This window comes from Megalops cyprinoides, chromosome 21 (genome assembly GCF_013368585.1).
Source record: "Megalops cyprinoides isolate fMegCyp1 chromosome 21, fMegCyp1.pri, whole genome shotgun sequence".
NCBI lineage: Eukaryota > Metazoa > Chordata > Actinopteri > Elopiformes > Megalopidae > Megalops > Megalops cyprinoides.
This window is the reverse complement of record NC_050603.1, coordinates 11,041,415-11,063,767: the sequence shown is the minus strand read 5'-3', so window position 1 is coordinate 11,063,767 and position 22,353 is coordinate 11,041,415. Positions and strand designations below refer to the sequence as shown.

At 43.9% G+C, this 22,353-nt stretch overlaps 1 protein-coding gene across 1 annotated transcript; it reads left to right on the top strand.

The window, feature by feature from the left end:
- Positions 1-543: 543 nt before the first annotated feature.
- Positions 544-20,491, top strand: LOC118768827 (ceramide synthase 2-like). Its single transcript, XM_036515769.1, has 11 exons — positions 544-1,094; positions 10,559-10,732; positions 11,054-11,171; positions 11,453-11,571; positions 12,376-12,433; positions 12,942-12,992; positions 13,674-13,766; positions 15,655-15,783; positions 16,680-16,786; positions 17,321-17,474; positions 18,177-20,491. Exons 2-11 carry the CDS (start codon positions 10,560-10,562, stop codon positions 18,330-18,332), a joined length of 1,158 nt encoding a protein of 385 aa, XP_036371662.1. The 5' UTR covers positions 544-1,094; position 10,559; the 3' UTR covers positions 18,333-20,491.
- Positions 20,492-22,353: the final 1,862 nt, after the last annotated feature.

Genomic DNA, 22,353 nt, shown 5'->3' with positions numbered 1-22,353 from the left:
ATGCTCGCTGTCACAACGCACACACACACTCCACATGGAATAGAGGAATCTTCATGCAGTTTCTTTTTTTGACCTCGCCCAATGAACCGCCTCGGCACGTTCTTTGCACTAGCGTTAAGTACAGAATGAAGGGGGAACGCAAAGTTCACACAGCCAAAAGGTGATGTGGCTTACAACGAAACACAAAGATACCGTTCCATTGAAACGTGATGTAAATCATTACATGCAGGCTAGTGCAATGTGTGTATCCTTTACAGAGAAAGGGGAAGAAGCTGCGAGGCTGTGACCATAAATGCTTCACTAAAAAGCGCTTTCAAACTGAGAAATGGGAACACATCCTTGAAAAATGATTTACAGAAGCGTCACCACCGAAGAGACACAAAAGTTAACTATTTACACATTTTAAAGGGGATATATTTTTTGTGCTACATGCAACTGAGCGTCTTCTCGCATGCCTAAAAACGTCACTGTAAAACCCTCCCTCCTCCGTCTACCGCCCTCCCCCCCTCCCCATACCCCTATCCTCACCCCTCCTCCCACCCTCACCCCTCGTTTTCAGTCCGCTAGTCCTGTGCAACAGCCGGGCTGACCGACGCCTATTCCCGGCGAACAATCATCGTATTCTTCTTCTTCATTCCCGGGAGAGATGGAAAGACAAACGTAATGGACTGAGAGAGAAGACATTACGAGATAGCACGACTGGAACCATCAAAAAGAAAAAAAACGCACGAAAAAAATATAGGGAAACAAACGAAAAAAACTTCAAAGAAAGCTAGAAGTACAAGTGCGACTGACAACAGCATTCTCTGCCATTCCTCCTTCGAGCCATCGTTTCCATATCTGTCCTCGACTTTGCGTGAAAAATGGGGTCTAGTGGCGGAGTTAGAGAGGCCGGGCTATAAAGAAACACGGACGTTGACTCATCCGTACGGCACGGCAACTTGATTTCTCTCGTACGACGCCATTGGTACTCAAGATAAGTTGTACTAATTAGGTAGCCTGTAAGCTACATTTGTACAGTTGTAATCACATTATTTGTGCCTCATACCTACGTGGAACTTCTCATCCGTACCTGCGTGGAACTTCTGACTGAAGTGAGTATACCGTTATATGAAACTATTTCCTGTTGGGTAGGCTACTTCTGAGGGTTTTAGTGATACAGCTTTGCACTTAGGCCTGGTGCTGCTTGTTGAAGTGCCGTATCGCTTGCTACTGTTTCGTGGTTCCATATAGGTAACTGCCTGTTGAATCTTTTTTTTTTTCTGGTCTCTGCTGAGTACACGTAAACAATACTCTATCACAACTAATCGATTCACAGGGTAGGCCCGCTCATTTATTCGACTACAAACGAAGCAGACAAAACTAACACAATGAACTGATATGGTTAGAGGCGCACCGTTGAAAATGCGGTGTAATTAGACACTCCTAGAAGCACTGTACTCAGACCTGTGTGCAGTATGTTTGAACACATTCTTAACGGTCAGCGGTGAATTATCATGTACCACAGTAGTCTTCGGTGGTACTATGGAACGTGTGGAACCTATGTGCCACAGCGAGGACCGTGGTTCTGCTCTGGGACAATGGAAGTGTATTTTTCCATTCTATACGCTGTTGTATGACGGTGACACTATGGAACAGAATACTTTTTTTTTTTTGCATCAACCAGGCAAACTTAGGATCCCTTCGTGAAACTATTATATATAAACTTTATACGGCCAAATCTTTTAATTTTTCGGCAAACCTGGGGCTGTAGTGCTGTCTGACGATTTGAAATAATTACAATATACATGCATAACAAGCTATGTCATTTGTTCCAGGCATGAGTGTTATTATGTGGCAGTTTGTTTTTGGTATCTTTCGATTTAGCAAAAATTAAAGGAAATATTTTTTAGATCAGCCGACTGTCAGATCAGAAACCGTCGAATGAAGGAAAGCCAGTTAGGCATTCACGCGAACAAATTCCATTTCCTACTCGCATTAGTCATTGCTTGCTAGCAAACGATGTAACGTTAGCGAGCAAAGTTAATAAAGTGTAGGCATTGAAGGTAGGTAGCTAACTAGAGACCGGTCGTCGAATTGGCATCAAATGAATACACTTAAACTGTACCTGCGTACCGAGAGATCATTTTTCTGTTTGATGCCATAGCTATATATGAACGCTTCCTCGATATAGCAGAAGCCAACTGAGGTACCTTATAATCACACTATGGTATAGGATTGGATTCTACACCCTGGCTTGGAAAACTCCCCAAGACCTCGCCTGCCACGTGACAAAAGAAATTGGAGATTCCGTATGGGACTGGATGTGTGCTAAGTAACTACAATATCACCGGTCATTAGGCACAGATCACTACTAGTCTACTGTATGCGTATCACCATCTTGAGAGATGTCTGGAACGGCTCGTTGCGATATACCCCCCCCGCCAAAATAAATGTGCACACACAGTGAGGCTAAGTGAAAAGTGAAAATGAAAAATCTTCACCTGAAATACAACAATGGATTCGCTGGCTAGCTAGCAAGCTGCATTTTAACTGTGTGTGTGTGTGTGCATGGCCCCATCGCGTAAAGTTAAACTAAGCAAATGATTACAAGAAAAGCACATCACGTTACCAGTGTGTGCATTTTTGCGGTTCGGTCTCGTGAGTGTTTGTATAAGAACAACTTGATAATCGAAGGTCATGCGTTGCTTTCTTTCTTTCGTCACCGCATCGCCGAGGCCATTTTCTATGGCATATCAAAGTATTTCATTACTATAAAGTATCTGTGTCGAACAGAGTATCATTCACGCTTAAACAGTCGAGGCGTGCCAGCGTTGTGCAACGATACATGTAACGCACGTGTCCTAGATGTTACAAGTTCGGAGTGTTCCGGTTGTTGTAATACTTTAGTGAACCAGAGCGATTAAGAGATATTGTTCATTCCCTTCGTTGTTCTCGCCTGTAGCGATGTTTTAATGACAACCTTAGACCGTCGGACGCGTTTTCCTGAACAAATATAAATAAACAAAATATTTAAGCCTGTTGTTCCCCCCTCCTCCACTTTTAGGCCTAGCCAGTTGCGCTATGTTGTGGAGCCTGAACGTGGTAATAGGCCGAGTGTACCTCCCTCTCACCGCTGATACCGCACCGGGAAGCATTCTGCTTGCTCCCATGCATCGGCTCACACCAGACGCTGCGCAGATGCCCCTATCTTGATATCATCCGGATCGGCTGATAGGGGGACTTCGTTTATTGTATTGCTACATCCGTGTCAGATGAAGCGGATCTTGTGCAGCGTCTGCTCTAAATGGACGCCGCTAAATGATATTAGGTACTCAGGTATAATAAAGAGGACTTAACATATGGGCTGCTGGGTCAGTAGAATTTGGTATATTTTATGGGATACTTTGCACCTCAGCGACAATAGGGTTTGTTTATCAAGGAGTTTGAGGTTTTGAATATCTCACGATAATGCAGTTGAATGACTGACAAAAAGAGCGAGCCTTCACTTTGCACTTGTAGTGAGCGCACTCTGCCTCTGTTCTGTGCAGGTATCGCTGTCCCAATAAGAAAAATGATAGATTATTATGAAAATGAATTAGGCCAGACACTTTTGTTTACCCCATTTTTCCATGTACATATCTGAGATTTCAGTGAAGTGATTCAACAGAGTCTGCCAACTTTCTAATGCACAGCACCTGGGGCTTTTATATATGATGGATTAGTCTCGTGTCTGGCCTGATTTCTTTTGCCCAAAGTGCAGCCCCCATTTTAGAATGAAATCGCACACCAGCTCTGACATTTCCCAGTTAAAAATGTTTCCGGCATGACCCGAATTAGAGTTAATTTGCAGTTCTGTTTGTAATGGTGCGGCCTGATCCGTTATCAGTATCTGTCCTGTACAGGCCTCTGTTGAAGATATGTGCATTTGCATGGTATAAAATGAACCTAGTTCAGATTGTTAGAATGTGATGTCCGAGTGAATGGACTCTGTAATTTGTTCCTATGATTGTCTTTATGCCTATGTGCAGGCATTCGTTACTGAACTGAATCGTTTGACAAATAGTTTTCAGGAAATAGGCTTTATCATGGACAGAAGTGGTCCTACAGGTACAGCTGTAGGTTTGATTAGAGGAAAGCTTGCCTTGCCCCTATTTTTAGCCCATTCTGAGACACCCCTTATTGTTCAATGCATAACGTGCTGTGAGAAGCTTTTATGTTCTATAGTACACCAATAGTGATTCCCTGCCAGTTCCTCTTGCATTTTTAATACATAACCATTGATGATCTTTCCCAGTAGTTTTTGGTGTCAGCAATATAGCTGTTAGATTCTCAGTGCAATTCAGAGACAGCCTCAGTAGAATGGATTAGTTTAACCCTCTTAAAGTTTTGACCTTGGCAGGAAGTGAGTAATATGATGTTGAGTCTGGGGATGCTAGGTTAAATGGCTGAGGATGCCTGATATGTATGTTTATGTTGTTTTTTTATTACCCCCATCTTTTATTACCCCCCCTCTATTACCCCCTTTCCTGTTACTTATTTCATGTTGGCTTTGAAAGGCTCAGTAAAAGAAATGGCCCAGAACTACCACAGAAATGTAAGTTCCAGTTGAGTTGTTTCCATGATGTATGCTAATGCTGTTTTCTTCAGCACTTACATAATGTGTGGCTCATTGTATGTGGTAGTGGCAACACATCAGGTGTATGCAATCCATCAAAAAAGAATGCTGTCTGTTATGCAGACAGTCAATAGAAATTCCTAGTCATGTTCATTTCCTGTTTTTTGAAAAATAATAACAGGAACCTGTTGTTGAACTTAAAAATATGAATTTTAGAGTAATAAAAATATTTTATTATCATTCTGAAAAGTTGTGTTTTTGCACTTCATTGTAATTTTGTGTTTTCTTATGCATTCATGGTGATGTCAACTCACCAACGATTACACTCTCTGCTCTAGATAAAAATATCTTAAATTGGGTCAGCATAGACATAGCACCTACTTTCCAAATAATTATCAACAACAAATAGGGTTTGTTTTTTCCCCAGTGCTAAACTTCTCATAGCAGAGTGAAGCTTATTTTCTCCTGTGTTTGTCAGTGGCTGAAACATTAGCGTTAATACAGAGCCTGTGTGCAGTATAATTTCCTGCTAGTAAGCCTTTTCCAAAAAGTCAGATGTTTGTAGCCTTGAGAATGTTGAGTTCAATAAGGTCGCCGGAAGGAGCAATGGACACTGGGCTATAGCATCCTTTTTTAAACAAATAAAAGACAATAATGCATTTGTAGAGTGCTTTTCAAGAATCTTAAAGCACTTTATAGTGATGGGGTGGGGTGGGGTGACTCGCCTCAACCCCAACCAATTTGTGGCACTCACCTATATGCTCAGCAGCCATTTTGCATCAGAAGAACTACCACACATTAGCTGAGATGGAGTAGGAGGGAGATATTAAGCCAGTAAAACTTATGAATTACGAGGGGAATTATGAGATGGTCATATTGAAAGAACCTGACTGGCAGTCTAGCCAGGACTCAGGGGAACCCCCACTACTTTTTATGATAAGTACCATATGACCACAGTGAGTCAGGAGCTTCTTCTGAAAGGCTTAATTTCGTGTGTGTGGTTTTCTAAGGAAGACCGTACTCGCAGTCAAACCAACAGGGCAGCATATTTGTAATGGAAGTGTGATAGTGTATTGGGTTATTTGTTGTTGTTTATGTCATAACCTATTACTTGAATAACATCCATGACAACTACTATTTAAAAAGCAGTTTGTTTTGTAGTTCTTTTTGTAGGTATATCAAAAACTGTTGCCAGCATAGATGCTGTATGTTGTAATGTAACACATTTTCCAGTGATGTAAGAAGAAAACTAGGGAGAAGTGCACTGGGCTAATGAGTCACTGGGTGGCTGGGTGACTGTTGTAAGTTTGTATGCTGATATAGCTGATTCACGACGTATTGGCACATACACTCACTGACATGCTTATGAAACCGCACACATTCATTCTCACACGCACGCACACACACACACACACACACACACTCAATCACATGGAGGCACGGTGGGTACACACTGACCGGATTTTTGACCCCTGATAGAGAACTGTCCAGAAAGAGTTGAGTCATGTCAGGTTGTGTGGGGTGCTGTTGACTGAAAGCTGCTATCCTGTAATTGCTGTTTGCTCTTGTTGTTATGTCAGTGACTACACAACTGAGCATGACACGCATTTTTCAGTATTATGTCATTTTGTATTTGTGTGTTCAACAGACACATTTTTCTATGCTGAGCTGTGCGTTTTATATTTTGCATTGCATTTATATTGCTGCGTTTTTTACTGAGGCAGCTCAGACATTGTACAGTGTTAGCTCTCCAACTGGGATCTGAACTGGCAAAAACTACTTGCTGGTCACATCAGTTTCCTAACAATTACACCACTCTGTGTAAACTTAGATAAGGCAGTTGTTTGAATGTAATCATTGATGAATTAGTATTTTTTTTCTATACTAGAAGCAGAGAACACTATGGACGTGTACAGTGTAATTTTATCCACATGACTTCACCTGCACAGGGTTTTATTGTCGAGACAATGCCAGGGCATATGTCAAACTAACCTATCTGCTAAAATGGTCTTTGCTCTGGAGGAACCTATTTGCCTAAGGGCAAGAGGCCAGCCCTCTCATCATTGGTCCAAGGTGGTAGTTCAGTCATAAAACCCTGTGAACTGGTCGGTCGGTTGGTGGCAGCTGTATGGGAAAAGTGCATTTGCATGCGCCCTGTGGCCGAGGCAGGGCCTCTCTTTTGAGCAGGACAGTTACGTCCTCCCTGGTTACGATGTCTTTCGCGTGCATGCAAAGCTCGGGTTGGTGTTAGCACCCTTTCTTAGCGCGTGCCACAGACCAATGGCTCTGGCACCAACCCGTCAGGCCTTGGCTTCCTGTGTTAAATGGTGAATGTATTCATACTTGCACTCTGTCATATTTATTTTGGTTACTGTATGTATTGTATGTGTGTGTTTGAGTCGTGGCAAGGTGGCTGGGCATTTTTATTTGTGAGTGCCACGCTATGCTGGGCTTGCCCTTCCATTTTGGAGCTCTGTAGAATTCATGCACACATCATTGTGACTGGCTCGGCCTGTGTTCCTGTTGAGAATCGCACACAGGGCACGTGAGGCTTCCTATCACATATTGAGCAACCTGCTTTTACAAGGGCGAAGGTTGCAAAGCGCTGCACCTTGCTCAGGGTTACAACAGCAAGCAGGCAAGCCAGGAATAGAATTGACCATCTCCTTAATACATATACCTAAATATAAACCTAGCTCCTGACATCCGTTATTACAGGCCTCCGTGTATTGACAGTATTGATCAGTGCTAAGCACCTCTGTCCACTGCTGCTTACATTGCCTGTATCCTTATTCTAAGTATGATGGATAACATTTCTAAAACGCTGTAATTAATTATTAGGTTCAAGTACCTGTATTTGTTGCAAAATAAGTGTTTGGGCCAATCAGATGTGGCCCTCAGAGATGTTTTGCAGACCGTGTTGGGTGCATAAAGAGGCTGTTTCAGGAGGCACCGGATGCCCAACTTGCAATTTTAGATTGAAGAAGCAGTAATAATCTCCTGCTTTAAATACGTCTTTATGGAAATCCTTTTAATGTATGTAAATGAAGTATGCATTTTGCATATTAAGAGTTTTGCTTAAAATGCTGTTTGCCCACGTTAATCCATGTGTTGCCACCCCCTGTCCTTGCCAGCTATACTGTACCTCCGTAGCTAAGCTGATCCCCTAGAAGCACAAGGCCGAGTCCTCTCTTGGGTGGCATGGGCGCAGAGACTGTGGTTACAGCATTGGACCACAGGCAATACTTACTTGTTAGAACAACTGACGCGGGGGGTCACGGAGAGTGTACGTTGTGTAGGAGTACTTTTGGCATCTGTATATGTGACATGTAAAAGCTTTTTGCAATATGTAAAAGCCACAATGTCACCAGAAACACCCTGATTAAATGTGATGTATGACTAAAGAAAGTGTTGCTTATGTTGTTGTGGCGATGTCCAGATGTGCAGGAATTATGTGCAAACAGATGTTGACCTCCAGTGATACAGAACTATTGGCAAAGTTGTGTCCTGATGTCACTCTCTTAAAACACCCTAGTCAGTGAGCCTGGTTGGATCATTTTCTTAATTTGTTCAAATTTTAGCAGGCCCAGAGCCATGCATGTGTGCAAGAAGTGTAAAATGGCTCCTCTGGCTCAAGACTATCTACTTAGTGAATGGCTTCATGTTTTTAGGTGGCTACACAGGTTGGGTATTTTGACTTTTTGTGCAAATTGGTGTAAATGTGAGTACAAATTGAGGTCCGTACATGCAAATATGAAATGTGTTTCAATGTGTAATGTAATGTACATGATATGTATTAAATGAAATGTCAGTGTACTTCACTCAGTGGATTTACATTAGTCTTACATCATAAATGTCTTCATACTGTTATTTTTTAGTGCACAACCAAACTGAATACCATTGGTGGTACTTTTTTGAGTGTAACCAGGCAAAGTAAACAGTCATGCAAAATCCAGTGAATGTGTTTTAAGTCTGTAACGGCAAGTGATTTTCCCCTTGTCATAAAACCATAAATGTCAAAATCATTTCAATTCTGAATCTTTTCTCAAGGTTGCTGCACTGACACTTCACCATTGTGCCACAGTCTTGATTGCTAAATCAATCTGAGCTTTCTTTAGTCAGACAAATGAAAAGACGTTTGTGTATGTTTACGTGTGTTCTAAAGTTTAATTGACAAGATATGAAACCTATGTATATAATGATCACATCAGTTATTAGATGTATGGTACTGTCCTTCACTTCTGGTCATGATATCTTAATTAAATAATCTGATTTGCCAAAACTCATGGAAAAAGTCACACTAGTTATTTCTCATGCTTGTTGTTGGAGCAATTGGGGAACTGTGCATGCAGGACAAAAGGCATAAGGCAGCATCATGGCGACCTCATGCTACCCCTGGGGTAGGCCTCATAAAATGCCCTGCGTTGTGTGACCGCACACACAAGCTCATCTCCGCTGTTCAGAAGAATCTCTGTTATGATTTTACGCCCAGCGTCGCTGGCCTGTGAGCTGACGGATTCTCCAGTGCAGGAGGTCACAGACAGCACAGCGATTCAAAAGCCTCCTCTGTTTTCCTAATGTTTCCGCATGACCTCGGTGTCCCGTTCTGCCAAAGCTGTTACTGCTACATTTGCAGGGTACTCACATGCTCTCATGAATACTGCTGAAGTTAAGCATTTTCAGCAATTGGGCAGTTTTTTTTTTTATTGCTGGAGCACTAAAAGTCTATTCCGAGTACTCATGCCCACCCCCAGTTTCCACACAATAGACACTGATGGAAAGACTTGGGAGCCATTGAACACATGTATCTTTTCTGAACAGCTGAACCTAGTTTCTTCTGTCACTAGTGTAGGGCATAGTATGCTTTCTGTTTGAAATCGGAAGCGTCCTTCCTGGTCTGTTCTAGTCTGTCTATTTTCACAACTTCACATCCCACAATGCAGTTGGCACGTGACCCAAAGATTGGTTAAGACTGGCTGTCTTTGCTGTGCTGTTACTGTGCGTCGCTGATACTGCCTAAGTGTAACTGGAATTCCTGCCAAATACCTGTGAGGGAGCCAAAGGGCTCTGTGGCTGAAAAACTAGACTAGCCAGGCCTCTGCTTCAGTTCTCCACCATTAGGATTAGGATTGGTGTAGACCAGTTCTTTCCCCAATAATCGTCCTAGATCAGTATCCTTCTCATCCTGGTCAGGGTCAGAATTAAAGATAAGACGGCTGTTCCTGGATCAGTTGTTTAGAGACAGAAAGGACCCATAGTTCAGAATCCATTACATTACACTATCGTCATTTAGCAGACACACTTATCCAGAGTGAGTTACATAGGTTACAGCTTTACGTTACCCATTTATACAGCTGCATATTTACTGAGGCAATTCTGGGTTAAGTACCTTGCTTGAGGGTATAGCAGCAGTGCCCCAGCGGGGAATCGAACCAGCAACCTTTCGGTTATGAGCCTTGCTGCTTACCACTATGCTGCACTGTGGTCCCAATCCCAAATCCATTCCCCAATCCAATATATGATACTATCTGATTGGTCCGTAATTGTAATATGGTCTGAGTGTGTGTTAATTGTGATGGCAGGAATAGCATCTGTCAAGTTAGAGGTCATTTGGGAAAAACCCATACCTATACAGCACAGAGAATGAGGGCCTTTTTAGGGTTTCCTGCAGAAATGACCGCAATTACCCTGAGGTATGACTCATTAAATATTTGTCGTCTTACCTCATTTAAACATACCAGATTTGGATATATGTGAAATGCAGCAACATAAAATGCCTCACCTTCATCTTTTTTCCTTTTTTTTTGGTATGCTAAAAGCATTTTTGTGTGGACAGTATGTTTTACTGTCTGTTTAGTCAATGTGTATTAATTTTAATGTGCTGTAATGTATACAGTCAGTGTGTGTTAATGTGCTCTGGGATGTTGATTGGTCAGTGAAAGTCCCCTCTGTCTCTTTCAGTATGTTGGCATGGCTGAGCAATTGGTTCTGGCAGGAGCGACTCTGGTTCCCCGAGGGTCTGGGCTGGGCCGACCTCCAGGACCGAGACGGCCGGGTCTACGCCAAGGCCTCGGACCTCTGGGTCACCGTCCCCCTGGCGCTCTGTTTCCTCATTGTGCGGCAGATTTTTGAGAGGTCAGGCCCACTCACCCCTCTCTCCTCCTCCTCCTCCTCCCTCTCTCTCTCTCTCTCTCTCTCTCTCTCTCTCTCTCTCAAATGAAATTACCTCCCTCTCACCCTGTCATTGTACCTCCTGCCAGCTGTTAGTCAGCGAGATTGTATCTCATTTCCTCTGTCCTTCTGCCTACCTTTTTGTCTTGTTTTATTGTCTTTACTTTCACTTTGTATGAAATGGACTTGTTTTGTAAGTAACTGTTGATAAGACTCTGACAGGTGACCACATGCAATGCGTAAAAGTGTGTATTAATCTCTCCCGCTGCCCGTCTCCTCCTCCAGGACTGTGGCCACTCCACTCGCTGCTCTCCTGGGAGTGAGAGAGAAAGTGCGACTCAGAGCCGAACACAACCCCACACTGGAGTCCTTCTTCTGTAATGAAACCAAGCACCCCACACAGGTAACTACACTACACAACCACACACTAGACTTCCCCTCCTGTGATTCAGCCAAGCATTTTGCACAAGTATCGACACTACACAGCTGCACATTGTAGTGTCCCACCTCCACGCTACAGAGCTTTATACTAGTTTCATCCTACTGGAATGCAACCTGATATCCTGCATGTGACTAATAAAGTCAGTTTAGATTACGGTTTATTGTGCACTACATGTTTTAATAGGACTATAATACTGTCCAGGCAGTTGTATAACCCCCATCTCTCCCTTGTCCTGTTGCCAGAGCTCCATAGAGAGTTTGAGCAAACAGACTGGCTACTCGGTGCGTCAGGTCCAACGATGGTTCCGGCGCCGCAGGAATCAGGACCGGCCCAGCCTGCTCAAGAAGTTCCGGGAGGCCAGGTGCGAAATAAGGATCTCTGATTGGACAGTCAGCTGCCGCACATGCTCAGTGCGCAGCTTACACATCTAGTGATGAAGCCTCTCTGCTTCTATAGTGGCAGATCCTCACACTAAAACATAAGTGTCCTAAAATTATTGTGCGCAGCAATAGCACCGCTCTGAATGGGACGTGGTGCATGTTTGCGTGCCGCCCCTGCGCTGTAGTGTTAGCGTGTGAAGGGTGGAGTGAGAGCACAGTGCTTATGTGGCTTTTTGCTTGTGTTGTGCTCTGCCTCACTTAAGTCGCTTTGGATAAAAGCATCTGCCAAATGAATACATGTAATGTAATGTAAAAATGCAGTGTTCGGGTTAGTAACCTGCTGCGGGCTGTGTGAAACACCGCAGCCCTTTTGTTATCTTGTACTGGTTTTCTATTCGTATTCCGCTCTTCTTACGACTTTCCTTATGCTTATGGGTTACACTGTAACAGTGTTTGCACTTTAGAATGCTGCTGTTTGTGTGACGCAGAGGTTTTGGGGACAGTTGTGTTTAAGCGTAACTTAAGCGGGGTATTGTTCAGCTGCATCATAAATTATTTGTAAGGATTAATTTTTGAAGCCAAAAATGTTTTGCAAATAGTGTTGTGTGTCGATACTGTGTGGAGCAGTGTTTTAGTGTAGCGTGAGGTTGTGTCGCTTTCACAGTGTTGTATTGAGTGTTGAGACTGTGTCGCATTTTCAGTGCTGTGTTTGCAGGGTGTGAAGGCTTTTGTGTCGTATTTTCACTTGCGTTTGCAGGGTGTTGAGACTGTGTGTTCTCTTTCAGCTGGAGATTTACCTTTTACCTTCTTGCTTTCTTTGCTGGCCTGGCTTCACTTATCGATGTAAGTACCGTCTCTCTGTTACCGCTTCCTGCCTCTCTCTGTCTTCTCCCATCTTGTCTTCTCATCTCTTTTCCTCTGTCTTTGGTGTCTCTTTCCATCCTCCTGTCCCTCTCTAACACCCTTCTCCATCCTCGTGTTCTTTCTCCTGATGTACTTTCTGTCTCTCCACCCTTGTTTGTAGACTGTACCTGTCTGCCCTCTCTCACTGTTTACCGTTAGTCAGGACTGAGCTGCGCTGGGCCCACAGGGCTTCAGTCCTGGAGGTTTTCCTTCCGCTCAAAAGCTCTGAGCTGCTTGATTCAAATAAATACTGTGTTAACTGACCCAGTTTAACCAGCCAAAATTTAGCGACTAAAGGAGAGCTGGAAAACCCTCTGGACTGTGCTCCTTTCAGGGCATGGATTTGGCCAGTCCTGGTCCCTGTCTCTGTCCGCTTTAAGCACATAGTGCTGTCGTACATGCCTGCTGTCCTCTGGAGTCCTCATACTCTTATTCTGTCTCTTCCCAGAAACCCTGGCTTTATGACTTGAAGGAAATGTGGAGTGGATTCCCCGTGCTGGTATGTGAAATGCTTTTTTATTAGACGTTGATGTTACGCTTGCCATTACTCTCTAATAAGCACGAAATGCATCAGCGCCACGTGTCAGATATATCAGTGGGTGTGGTCCACAAACTGAGAAGAACTTAGAACCTTCGAGGTCTTCCCTGAAACAGATTAACAGGTTATGTGGGTTTGTATCCCTGTGCAAATTTCTCAGCTGCACCGGTATTTGCAGTTAGGATTTTGTTAATCAAATGTGACTGTATCTCTGCTCCAATTCACCAGTGTGTCCTTGCTGTCCCTCTCTTTCTCTCTCTACCCTCCCCTCCCTTTCCCTTGCTCTCTGCCTTTCTTCTCTCCCTCCCTCTCATTCTGCCATTTCTCTCTCTCTCTCTCTCTCCCTTCCTGTCTCTATTCTCTTTCTCTGCCCTCTGTCTCCCTTTCTCTCTCTCCCTCTTTCTCTGCCCTCTGTCTCCCTCTCTCTATCTGCCCTCCCTTTCTCTCTCTCCCTCTTTCTCTGCCCTCTGTCTCCCTCTCTCTATCTCTCCCTCTTTCTTTCCCCTCCCTTTCCCTTGCTCTCTGCTTTTCTTCTCTCCCTCCCTCTCATTCTGCCATTTTTCTCTCTCTCCCTTTCATTCTGCTCTCTGTCTCCCTCTCTCTATCTGCCCTCGCTCCCTCCCTCTCTGCTTCCTTCCACAGACCCTCTTGCCCTCCCAGTACTGGTACTACATGATTGAGTTGGGCTTCTACATCTCCCTGCTGTTCAGTGTCGCGTCGGATGTCAAGCGCAAAGTGAGTGCACCACCTGGGGACACCATCAAGCCCCACAACCCTAATGATATAGTCAGTGCATGGTGAAAACAGGAATGCAAAACTAAAGGAATGAGTTTTCAGCTTAGGTGAAAATATACTGCATGTTTGAAAACATAAAAAGATTACCACTTTCATGTACAGCTCATTTATTTTTGTCAGATGAACATGGCATTAATTGATGTATGGCAATATTAGCACGCGTGTTGCACTGTAATCTGACGTAAGTGATATTTTTTGCACTGCATTTTTAAATTAAAAATATATATTTCAGTTTCTAATGTTATCTTCTGAATGCATAAATGCATAAATATGCATCTATGAATGCGTAATTTAAATGTCATCTAAATGCATAACTCCTCTGTAAAGGTCAGGCGTCTGCGTGTGCAGAATGTCATCAGGCAGACAGCTCCGGCGTGATTCACTTCGCTGTGCCCACTAGCCACCGAGAGAAACAGTGTGTGTCAGCGCTGGCTTTTTAATTCAGCGCGGGGTTAATGTATGCCAGAGGTCCCCAGGGCAAAAGCGTCAGACAGGGACGCTTTAGATTGCCTGTTCACCTCTGTGGAGCACTGGTGGTGATCAACGCCTGCTGTCAAAAGGTGTGAACTCAAACAGAGATTAGTGAAGTGTCAAGTGTGTTAGTGGAAAGTGCACAATTCTGGATTTCATGTTCAACCTAAACTACTGCTGGAAAAAAACACAGTTTTACTATAGAATTATCACTGTAAACATGTTGACCTGAATCGATGGCTTGGGGCCAGGGGTCGCCATTTGGACTCCTGGAGTTTTCCTAGCTCAGCAGGGTTCTCTGCAACCAAATTACTGGCTCTGTTGAACCGGTGCATTATACCCAGTTTTGAGAGTTATTTAAAGGGAGCTGAAGTAGCTGCTGAATGCTTGACCTCTGACCAGGGTTGGCCACTATTACTTTTGGACCCAGTGTACTTCCTCCCATCTGTCTTATCTTTAATTCCGCTGGAATTTTATTTGGCCTCTTGGCATATTTGCTTGGTAGTTTCTTCTGTTGAGGGTGTACTGTACTTGCATGTTCGGGGACCCATCTCCACAGCTGGGTCAATTTGCTCTAAAAGATTCTAGAAGATTTCTTTTACTGTGATATTGTATCAGGATCCAGATCAGAAATATCAGTGCAGTTCTACACCTTTTTCCAGTGTGCTGTTGCACACGCGTGGTTGCCCTTAATTGTCCCTGACATGTAAATATAGTGTGAAATTAAAATGACCAGACAGACTTTTTCAGGTGGAATAATTTCCTTCAAAGACTTTGAACCCGGAAGGCTTCATAGAAAGTTCCAGGCATATGGGTCTGTCCTTAGCAACTTTAAAAAAAAAAAAAAAGAACAGAGTCTGAATCATCTTCAACTTGACCGTATGTAATCAGTATTGTGTATGAGAAGCTGATGATTAATCCTTCATAGAAACCACTATGGCTTAGATAAACAGTGATAGGAAAGACGTTATTAAGGTTAGGCTCTCCCCAAGGAAGGTTAATGCTCAAACACGTGGTTACTGATAACCAAATTCTCATTCAAATGATCCCCGTGCCTCGACTCCTTATGGTAGTATTGCCAGCTTTTCAGGCACAGGAAAACATTGACGAACCATGATGCCATGTTACCCCGTGTATGAGTAGCCTATTGATCTTAGAATAACAAAAAAAAAAAAAAATCCACTCTATGGTAGAGTGAACTGAGAAAAAGTGTATCTGCAACATCATGCACAAGGATGTGGTTGGAAGCTTGTTTGGTGTAATGCTGTCTGCTCCATTTCCTCTCTCAAAAGGCCCCTGGCTTGGCTAACTCCAGTTTTGTTTGAGGTGTTAAGGTGTCTCCCCCTCTCTCTCTCAGGACTTTAAGGAGCAGATCGTTCACCATTTGGCCACCATCATGCTGATTAGCTTCTCGTGGTGCGTCAACTACATCCGGGCAGGAACCTTGATCATGCTGGTCCACGACGCCGCCGACTACCTGCTGGAGGTACTGCAGTAGGGCCGCTGCTATGTTAGCAAGAAGTTCTGGTAGCACTCTGTCAGATTTAAAACTGGTGTTGTCTCATAAAATCCCAGTCTTTCTTGCATTCTTACTAAGGGTAGGCCTGCAGTGATTAGTTAATTAACCAGACCCATTAATCAACTGAAGCTGTAGCTGACGTGAAGCTGATGGGGTTAAATATCATGTTAAATATTGTACATGTGGCTGGTGTAGCATTGGTCAATCCTTGTGCATTTGGGCCCACCCCTTGTGTGTGCTGTGGATGATTTAGTTTTGGGAGAGGATGTTGTAGTGGGGGTCCACCCTAAGGCACAGTACGCTGTTAACAAACAGAGAATGTGTTGCAGTCATCAATAATGTGTGAAAAAACACTACAAGCTTCTGAGCTGGCTGGCAGCAAGGATTTGACTTATAAGGATGAATAGACTTATATACCATTCTATCTAGCTAACTTTGATTGCTAGAACTGATTAATATACAAGTTAATCAACTTGTAGAAAAATCAATTAATAGCCCTAGTAAAAACCTTACCTTAGTATATAGTAATATTGTCTTTTTGTCTGTGTCAGACATTGTGCTCATTGTATCTTTGCGTATATACACAATATATGCATATAATACAATAGAAGAACTCAATAAAGGTATAGATTGGTTCTTTTCTCTAGCACTGACGTAAGATGTTTGAGGTTGAGCTGGGTGAGCGTTGATAAATGTTTGTATGAGCTTTTATAGGCAGAAGGGACCCTAAGCTTTTCTATAAATTAGTTTATGTGTGGTAGAGGGGGGTGTCTGCATTTTTGTTGGCATTTATTTAATGCTGCCTCCTTGAGGTCAAGATAAGGAACTGCAGCCAAAGTGTAATTGTCTCATTGATTCTCCAGTCAGCGAAGATGTTTAACTACGCGGGTTGGAGGAAGACCTGCAACTACATCTTCATCGTCTTTGCTGCCGTCTTCATCATCACACGTCTCGTTATCTTCCCCTTCTGGTGAGGAATTAACCGCACGCCCTGCCACTCCGCAACACACAGCAATATTTTTATGCAATGATTTAAAATATTATAACGCAACATAATATAAGGTGACAGTTCATATAATTACATTATTGTCGTTTAGCGGACACTCTTATCCAGAGGGACTAACACGGGTTACGGTTTTCACTTGTTACAAATTTACACAGCTGAATATTTACCGAGACAGTTCTGGGTTACGTACCTTTCCCAAGGGTACAGCAGCAGTACCCCAGTGGGGAATTGAACCAGCAACCCTTCAGTTACAAATCCTAGCCTTTTCCACTATGCCTGCTGCACCTACTACACTACCCTAGTCTGAAGACTGGACAGCATCATACATTTCACAGCCCACTGTGGTAATATACACTGCTGTACCTCCGCGGTCACAGTGCTACTACACTAATACACTCTGCTATACTGCGGCAGCTGTGCTGACATTACAGAAGGCCTCACGGTGAGGCTCCTCTGTAGCGAGAGGAGAGGCTGACCTCTGTCCGTCTTTCTCCCCAGGATCATGCACTGCACGTGGGTGTACCCGGTGACCATCTACCCCCCGTTCTTCGGCTACTACTTCTTCAACGGGCTGCTGATGGTGCTGCAGTGTCTGCACATCTTCTGGGCCGTCCTCATCCTGCGAATGGCCATCAAGTTCCTGCCCGGAAACGTATGTGGCCTGCACCCCCATGCAGCAGCTCTGGGGGATTTCTCACACACACACACACACACACACACACACACACACACACACACACACACACACACACACACACACACACACACACACACACAAACAGACACACAAACAAACAGACACACACACACACACACACACACACACACAAACACACAAACAAACAGACACAGACACACACAGACAGAGACAGAGACAGAGACACAGCCCAGTTCACACTTATGCCACTTTACACCTACACCCTATTGTTCTGTTGACTTTGAGTGTGTATTTGGGTTTATGTGCATTTGTGTGTGTGTGTGTGTCACAGACCAATTCATACTCTATGCTACTGCGACACTACACATTCCATTGACTTTGAGTGTGTGAGCGTGAGAGTGTGAATGTGTGAGATTGTGAATGTGTGAGACTGTGAGTGTCTGCGTGCGTGTGTGTGTGTGTGTGTGCTTGCCCACCTGTCCCACTGCTGCCTCATTTAGTTCCAGAGTGAGTGAGTAAGTGAGTACAGCAGTGTGTGTATCTCTGCAGAATGTAGGTGTGTCTGCTGGGAAGGGCTGTGCTTCATCGCTGGAGCCTGTCCTCTGAGACGAGTGGGAGAGAGCAGCACCGGGGCTGTGCTCCCTGACTCACCGCTGCAGTCTGCGCTCTTAAACCGTCTCTCTCCTCATCTTCCAGGAGATCGTGGAGGACGAGAGGAGCGATCGGGAGGAGACGGACGAGTCGGAAGAAGAGGAGGGCGAGAAGGAGCGGGAGAGGTGGGAGAAAACGAAAAACGGGCCCGTGCGGAACGGCCACCCCGCCCTCAACAACAACCACGGCAAGACGGAATGACGGCCCGCGGAGGAGGGCTGGGCACGGCGGGGGACGCGGGGGGACTGCTCCTCTCACGCAGAGCGGAAGAAGGGGGGGAGAGAGGGGGCGGGGAGGGGGGCGAGGCATTTCGACAGACAGACCCACACTGCTGAACACTACGCGCAGACTGAAACACTCACCGCCACCAGCCCCCAAACCCCCCCCCAAACACACACACACACACACACATACACACACAAACACACCCAGCCCAAGCTTTGAGATAAGATTAGCCGATGGCCCCCGCTGACAGATTACACTAAATGACTCTTTCCCTGCTCTGTGGTGTCTGCCCTGCGGAGAGCGGGAAGATGGAGAGCGGAGCAATGCTGTTTGTGTGCTCCAAATTTGGAGTGCCTCAATGGCCAGTTGGTTTCTCCTCGTCTCTCTCTTTCTCCTGTCTCTCCCCCTCACATCTCTTCCACCCCTGTCAGGCTGTGAGGTCCAGCCTCTATTGTGTCTCCCAGTATTCACAACCCCTCCACGCAAAAAAGACACAAAGAAAGAAAAAAGAAAAGAAAAAAAGAGAAGACTTAATCATCTTAACATTTTATTTAGTCAGTATTCACTTCCTGCACACCAAGAGTATGTGCTCTGTGATTTATCTGGCCAAATGAATATTACTAGTTGAACGTGTCTATTCAATGCTGCCTTCTCAACAAGTTGAGCACCTTTTTTAAACGTGGCGAAAAGGGTTATTTTCAGTGGTCTGAACCATATTGAGACCAATGGGAGTGTGTCAGTGTCGGGCTGCCATCGCTGAGAAACTGAAGTGGTTACGTACAGGACCTCACCCCCCCCCACCCCCGTTCTGTAACTTGGTTCAGGCCAATGGAATGTGTACAGGTGTTGCGTCTCGTCTCTCAGTAAGCAGCAAGTAGACCACGAAATGAATCACTGCACTGCTGTTTGAAGCCCTGTGGCTTTCCGTGACGTCTGTGCATATTTACGGCATAAATTTACAGCAAATCTGACCATCACAGACTGCTGCCGTTTTTCTCTCGTTTGCCATAGCAGGTGCCAGTGGTGTTTACCTTTTTCTTTTTTTCTTTTTTTTTAAATTCGATAAAAAAAAGTCAGTCAAAGAGGAGTTGTTTTAAATGTATCTCAAAGACAAAAAAAGATCTGTTTTTGCTGTAGGTGTGCGTATGTTTTTTTGTTTCTATATGTTTCTGTCTCGAATGCAAGCCCTCCCGGAGCAGGAAACATGCAGATTGAGTTTATTTTAATATATTTCATTGTTTTATTTTATTTTCTAACGATTTATGTTTAGTATTTTATTTTTTTTAATGGAAGTTCCAAAGTCAAAAACCCTAATATACAATAACACACTATTCTCAATCTGAATAGTATTGCTGTCCGATTCAGCCAGGTTTAGTCCAGTTCAGTACAGATCAGCTCAGTTTTCTCTGGTCCAGTATAGAATGCCATACAGTATTGTAACCTAGTTCCACCCAGTTCTTCTGCAGTATTATCCTGTCCATTTCTTTAGATTTTGTTTTGGATGTGATCACTGGGTTTCAAATGTGGGCCAAAATACACTGAACCCAGGATCACTAAGTACCAACACTGAGTTGGGTTTGACTTTGAGTCTGTCAGGAGCAATTCGGCAAATGATTCCATTTTGAAACACGGGTTTACAGTGCATTTTTATTATTTTTTTTTTTATTTCCGCTGAGTGTATGAACTGAGACCAGATCCATTTCTAAGCCTTGTCACTCAGTTGCTCAGTCAAGAGTTATGAAGAATTATAAAAGGCCAAAATGAGATTTACTCATTTTAGTTTAGAAAAAAAAAGATTTTTTTTGTTTCGCAAGTGCCTTATCTGTAAAGTCTGAATCCTGTCTGTGTCTCTCTGCCCATCTTCCCGTCTTAACTTTTTCCCTTGTGTTTCTGTTGATCCTGCTTTCTTCCCACTCTCTTCTTTCATGTCAGGACCTGCTTTTCGGTTTCCTTGCCGCACCTAACGGCCACACTCACGGGCCACCACAACACCCTCCTGTCTCAGCACGGTTTCTCTCTCTCTCGCTCTCTGTCGTCCTCCATTCCATTGTAGTCATCTCTAACTCTATGACCAACCCCACCCCCCCCCCCCTCCCCCAGCCGCTTTCCTTTTACTTGTTGTTCCAGAATGCAATGTTTTTATTTTGTATTTTTTGTTATGATGCCAAAATATAAGATACAAATTATGACTGAATGACAGCGTGGTTGTCTCTTCATTGAACGTGCGTGTGTGTGTGGGTGTGTGTTATTAGCGGCCTTCTGGTTTGTCCTGAAACTTAAATCGGAGGCCGTGCATGAGAGACCCTTAGCTAATAGGGCTAAAGGTAAAATGGAATAAGCTGTCTGCAGTGGAAAGAACTGGTATATTCTAGCAAGGTGAAGGTGTTTTGCAGCCTGCTTCCAGAAATTTTACTTCTGTGATACATACAGATGAGTTTTGACAGTCCGAGGAAGGAAAGTTGTGAAATTCTGAGACGGCCGTACAGCAAACCTCTTATTACATCTGATTTCCATCTCTACGTCACTCAGAAATCCATTATCATGGCAACCTTCCAGCTCGGTTGCCAGATTAATTCAGATAAAGCCAAAGCATTTGCACTGTGATGGGAAATTCCCCCAAAATCAAGCCAACCCCTAAGCCTTAATATTTCCAGGACAATATTTTAAGGGACCCTCATGCAGAGATAAAAATTCCCACACTCGAATTTTTATTTTAGTTATTACAGAAAATCCAGCAATCCCAGATCACTGTATACTTGTAGAAAACAAAGGGATTAACTTCCTTGTTTAGGGGAGAAAAATGTCCAGCGTTACAACCAATGAGAGCGGACTGTTCAGTCCTGCAAGTCAATGTTACAAACATACTGAATCACGAGATATTAATCTCCCTCCTTTCTCAGTGAGAAAAGCCTTCATGTTGAGAGGCATTTTGTGCATCGTAATCCTTCATGTGCAGCCAAATGGTGGCTTAAAACAACACTGGATGTGCTCTTCAGTTGGATTTAGCTTCAGTAAGGCCTTTTAGCATGACTCTTTTCCTGTGACACTGCACCCTTGTGATAACACTAGTATTCGGGTTGTATTTAACACATTAGTTAATGCATAATAAACTGAAAGCATATTTAAATTAATCAGAAACATATTACACTTGTTACTGTTCCAGTTCCACTGTTTAGATTGTTCCTGACAAGACATTTTCATTGTGAAATACAGCTGTCATATACTATAGGAAGAGTCCAGGATCTTTTTACCACTGATGTAGAACCTTTGACTTAAACATGAAGGGGAACTGTGTTCTCTGCCTCTGTCTGCATTCCTTTTCTAGGCAGGGTGTCTATTGATTTGTGCGTGACCCTCATGTAGGACCAGGTGAAATCAGTAATATCCTGCTGGTATAGCAGCCTTTTAGCCTGTGGAAACCCATATTTTGAGCAGCCCCTCCTTGTCAGAATAAAAAAAATCTGTACAGGTGCATGCTGCAGGTGAGGGATGTGTTTGCTATTGCAAATATGGGGTGAGTGCAGCTTGACCATAAGCAGGCTGAGCAAGATCAGGAACTGCTCATTGTATCACCAATAGGAGATACGATTGAATCTTCATGCACAGGTAGGTGCAGGAATGTCTGTCAATGTCTGCTATACCCCCCACCCCCCCTTTTTTTTTCTACCCAATTACTCATAAACACCTGTTGAACACTAGGCTCGTCTCACTGCGAAAACTTCCTCATCCAGGTGGAAGTGCAGGGCAAGGTGCTTACACAAGTCAACATGACTGCTTTTCACACTACAAATCCCATAATGCATGAGGAGGCAGACACAAAAAGGAGGGTAAAGGTACATGTACCCTTGCTGGTGTATGAGTAACTTGCAGGCCCTTGAGCAAGCTGTAAGGCATTGGTGTTGTGATGAGAGAACCCAGTTTGACCTGCCAACCCCTATCCCAAGCACAATAAAGCCAATTTGTTCTGCTGCTGTGGGCTCCCAGCTATCATTGTGCA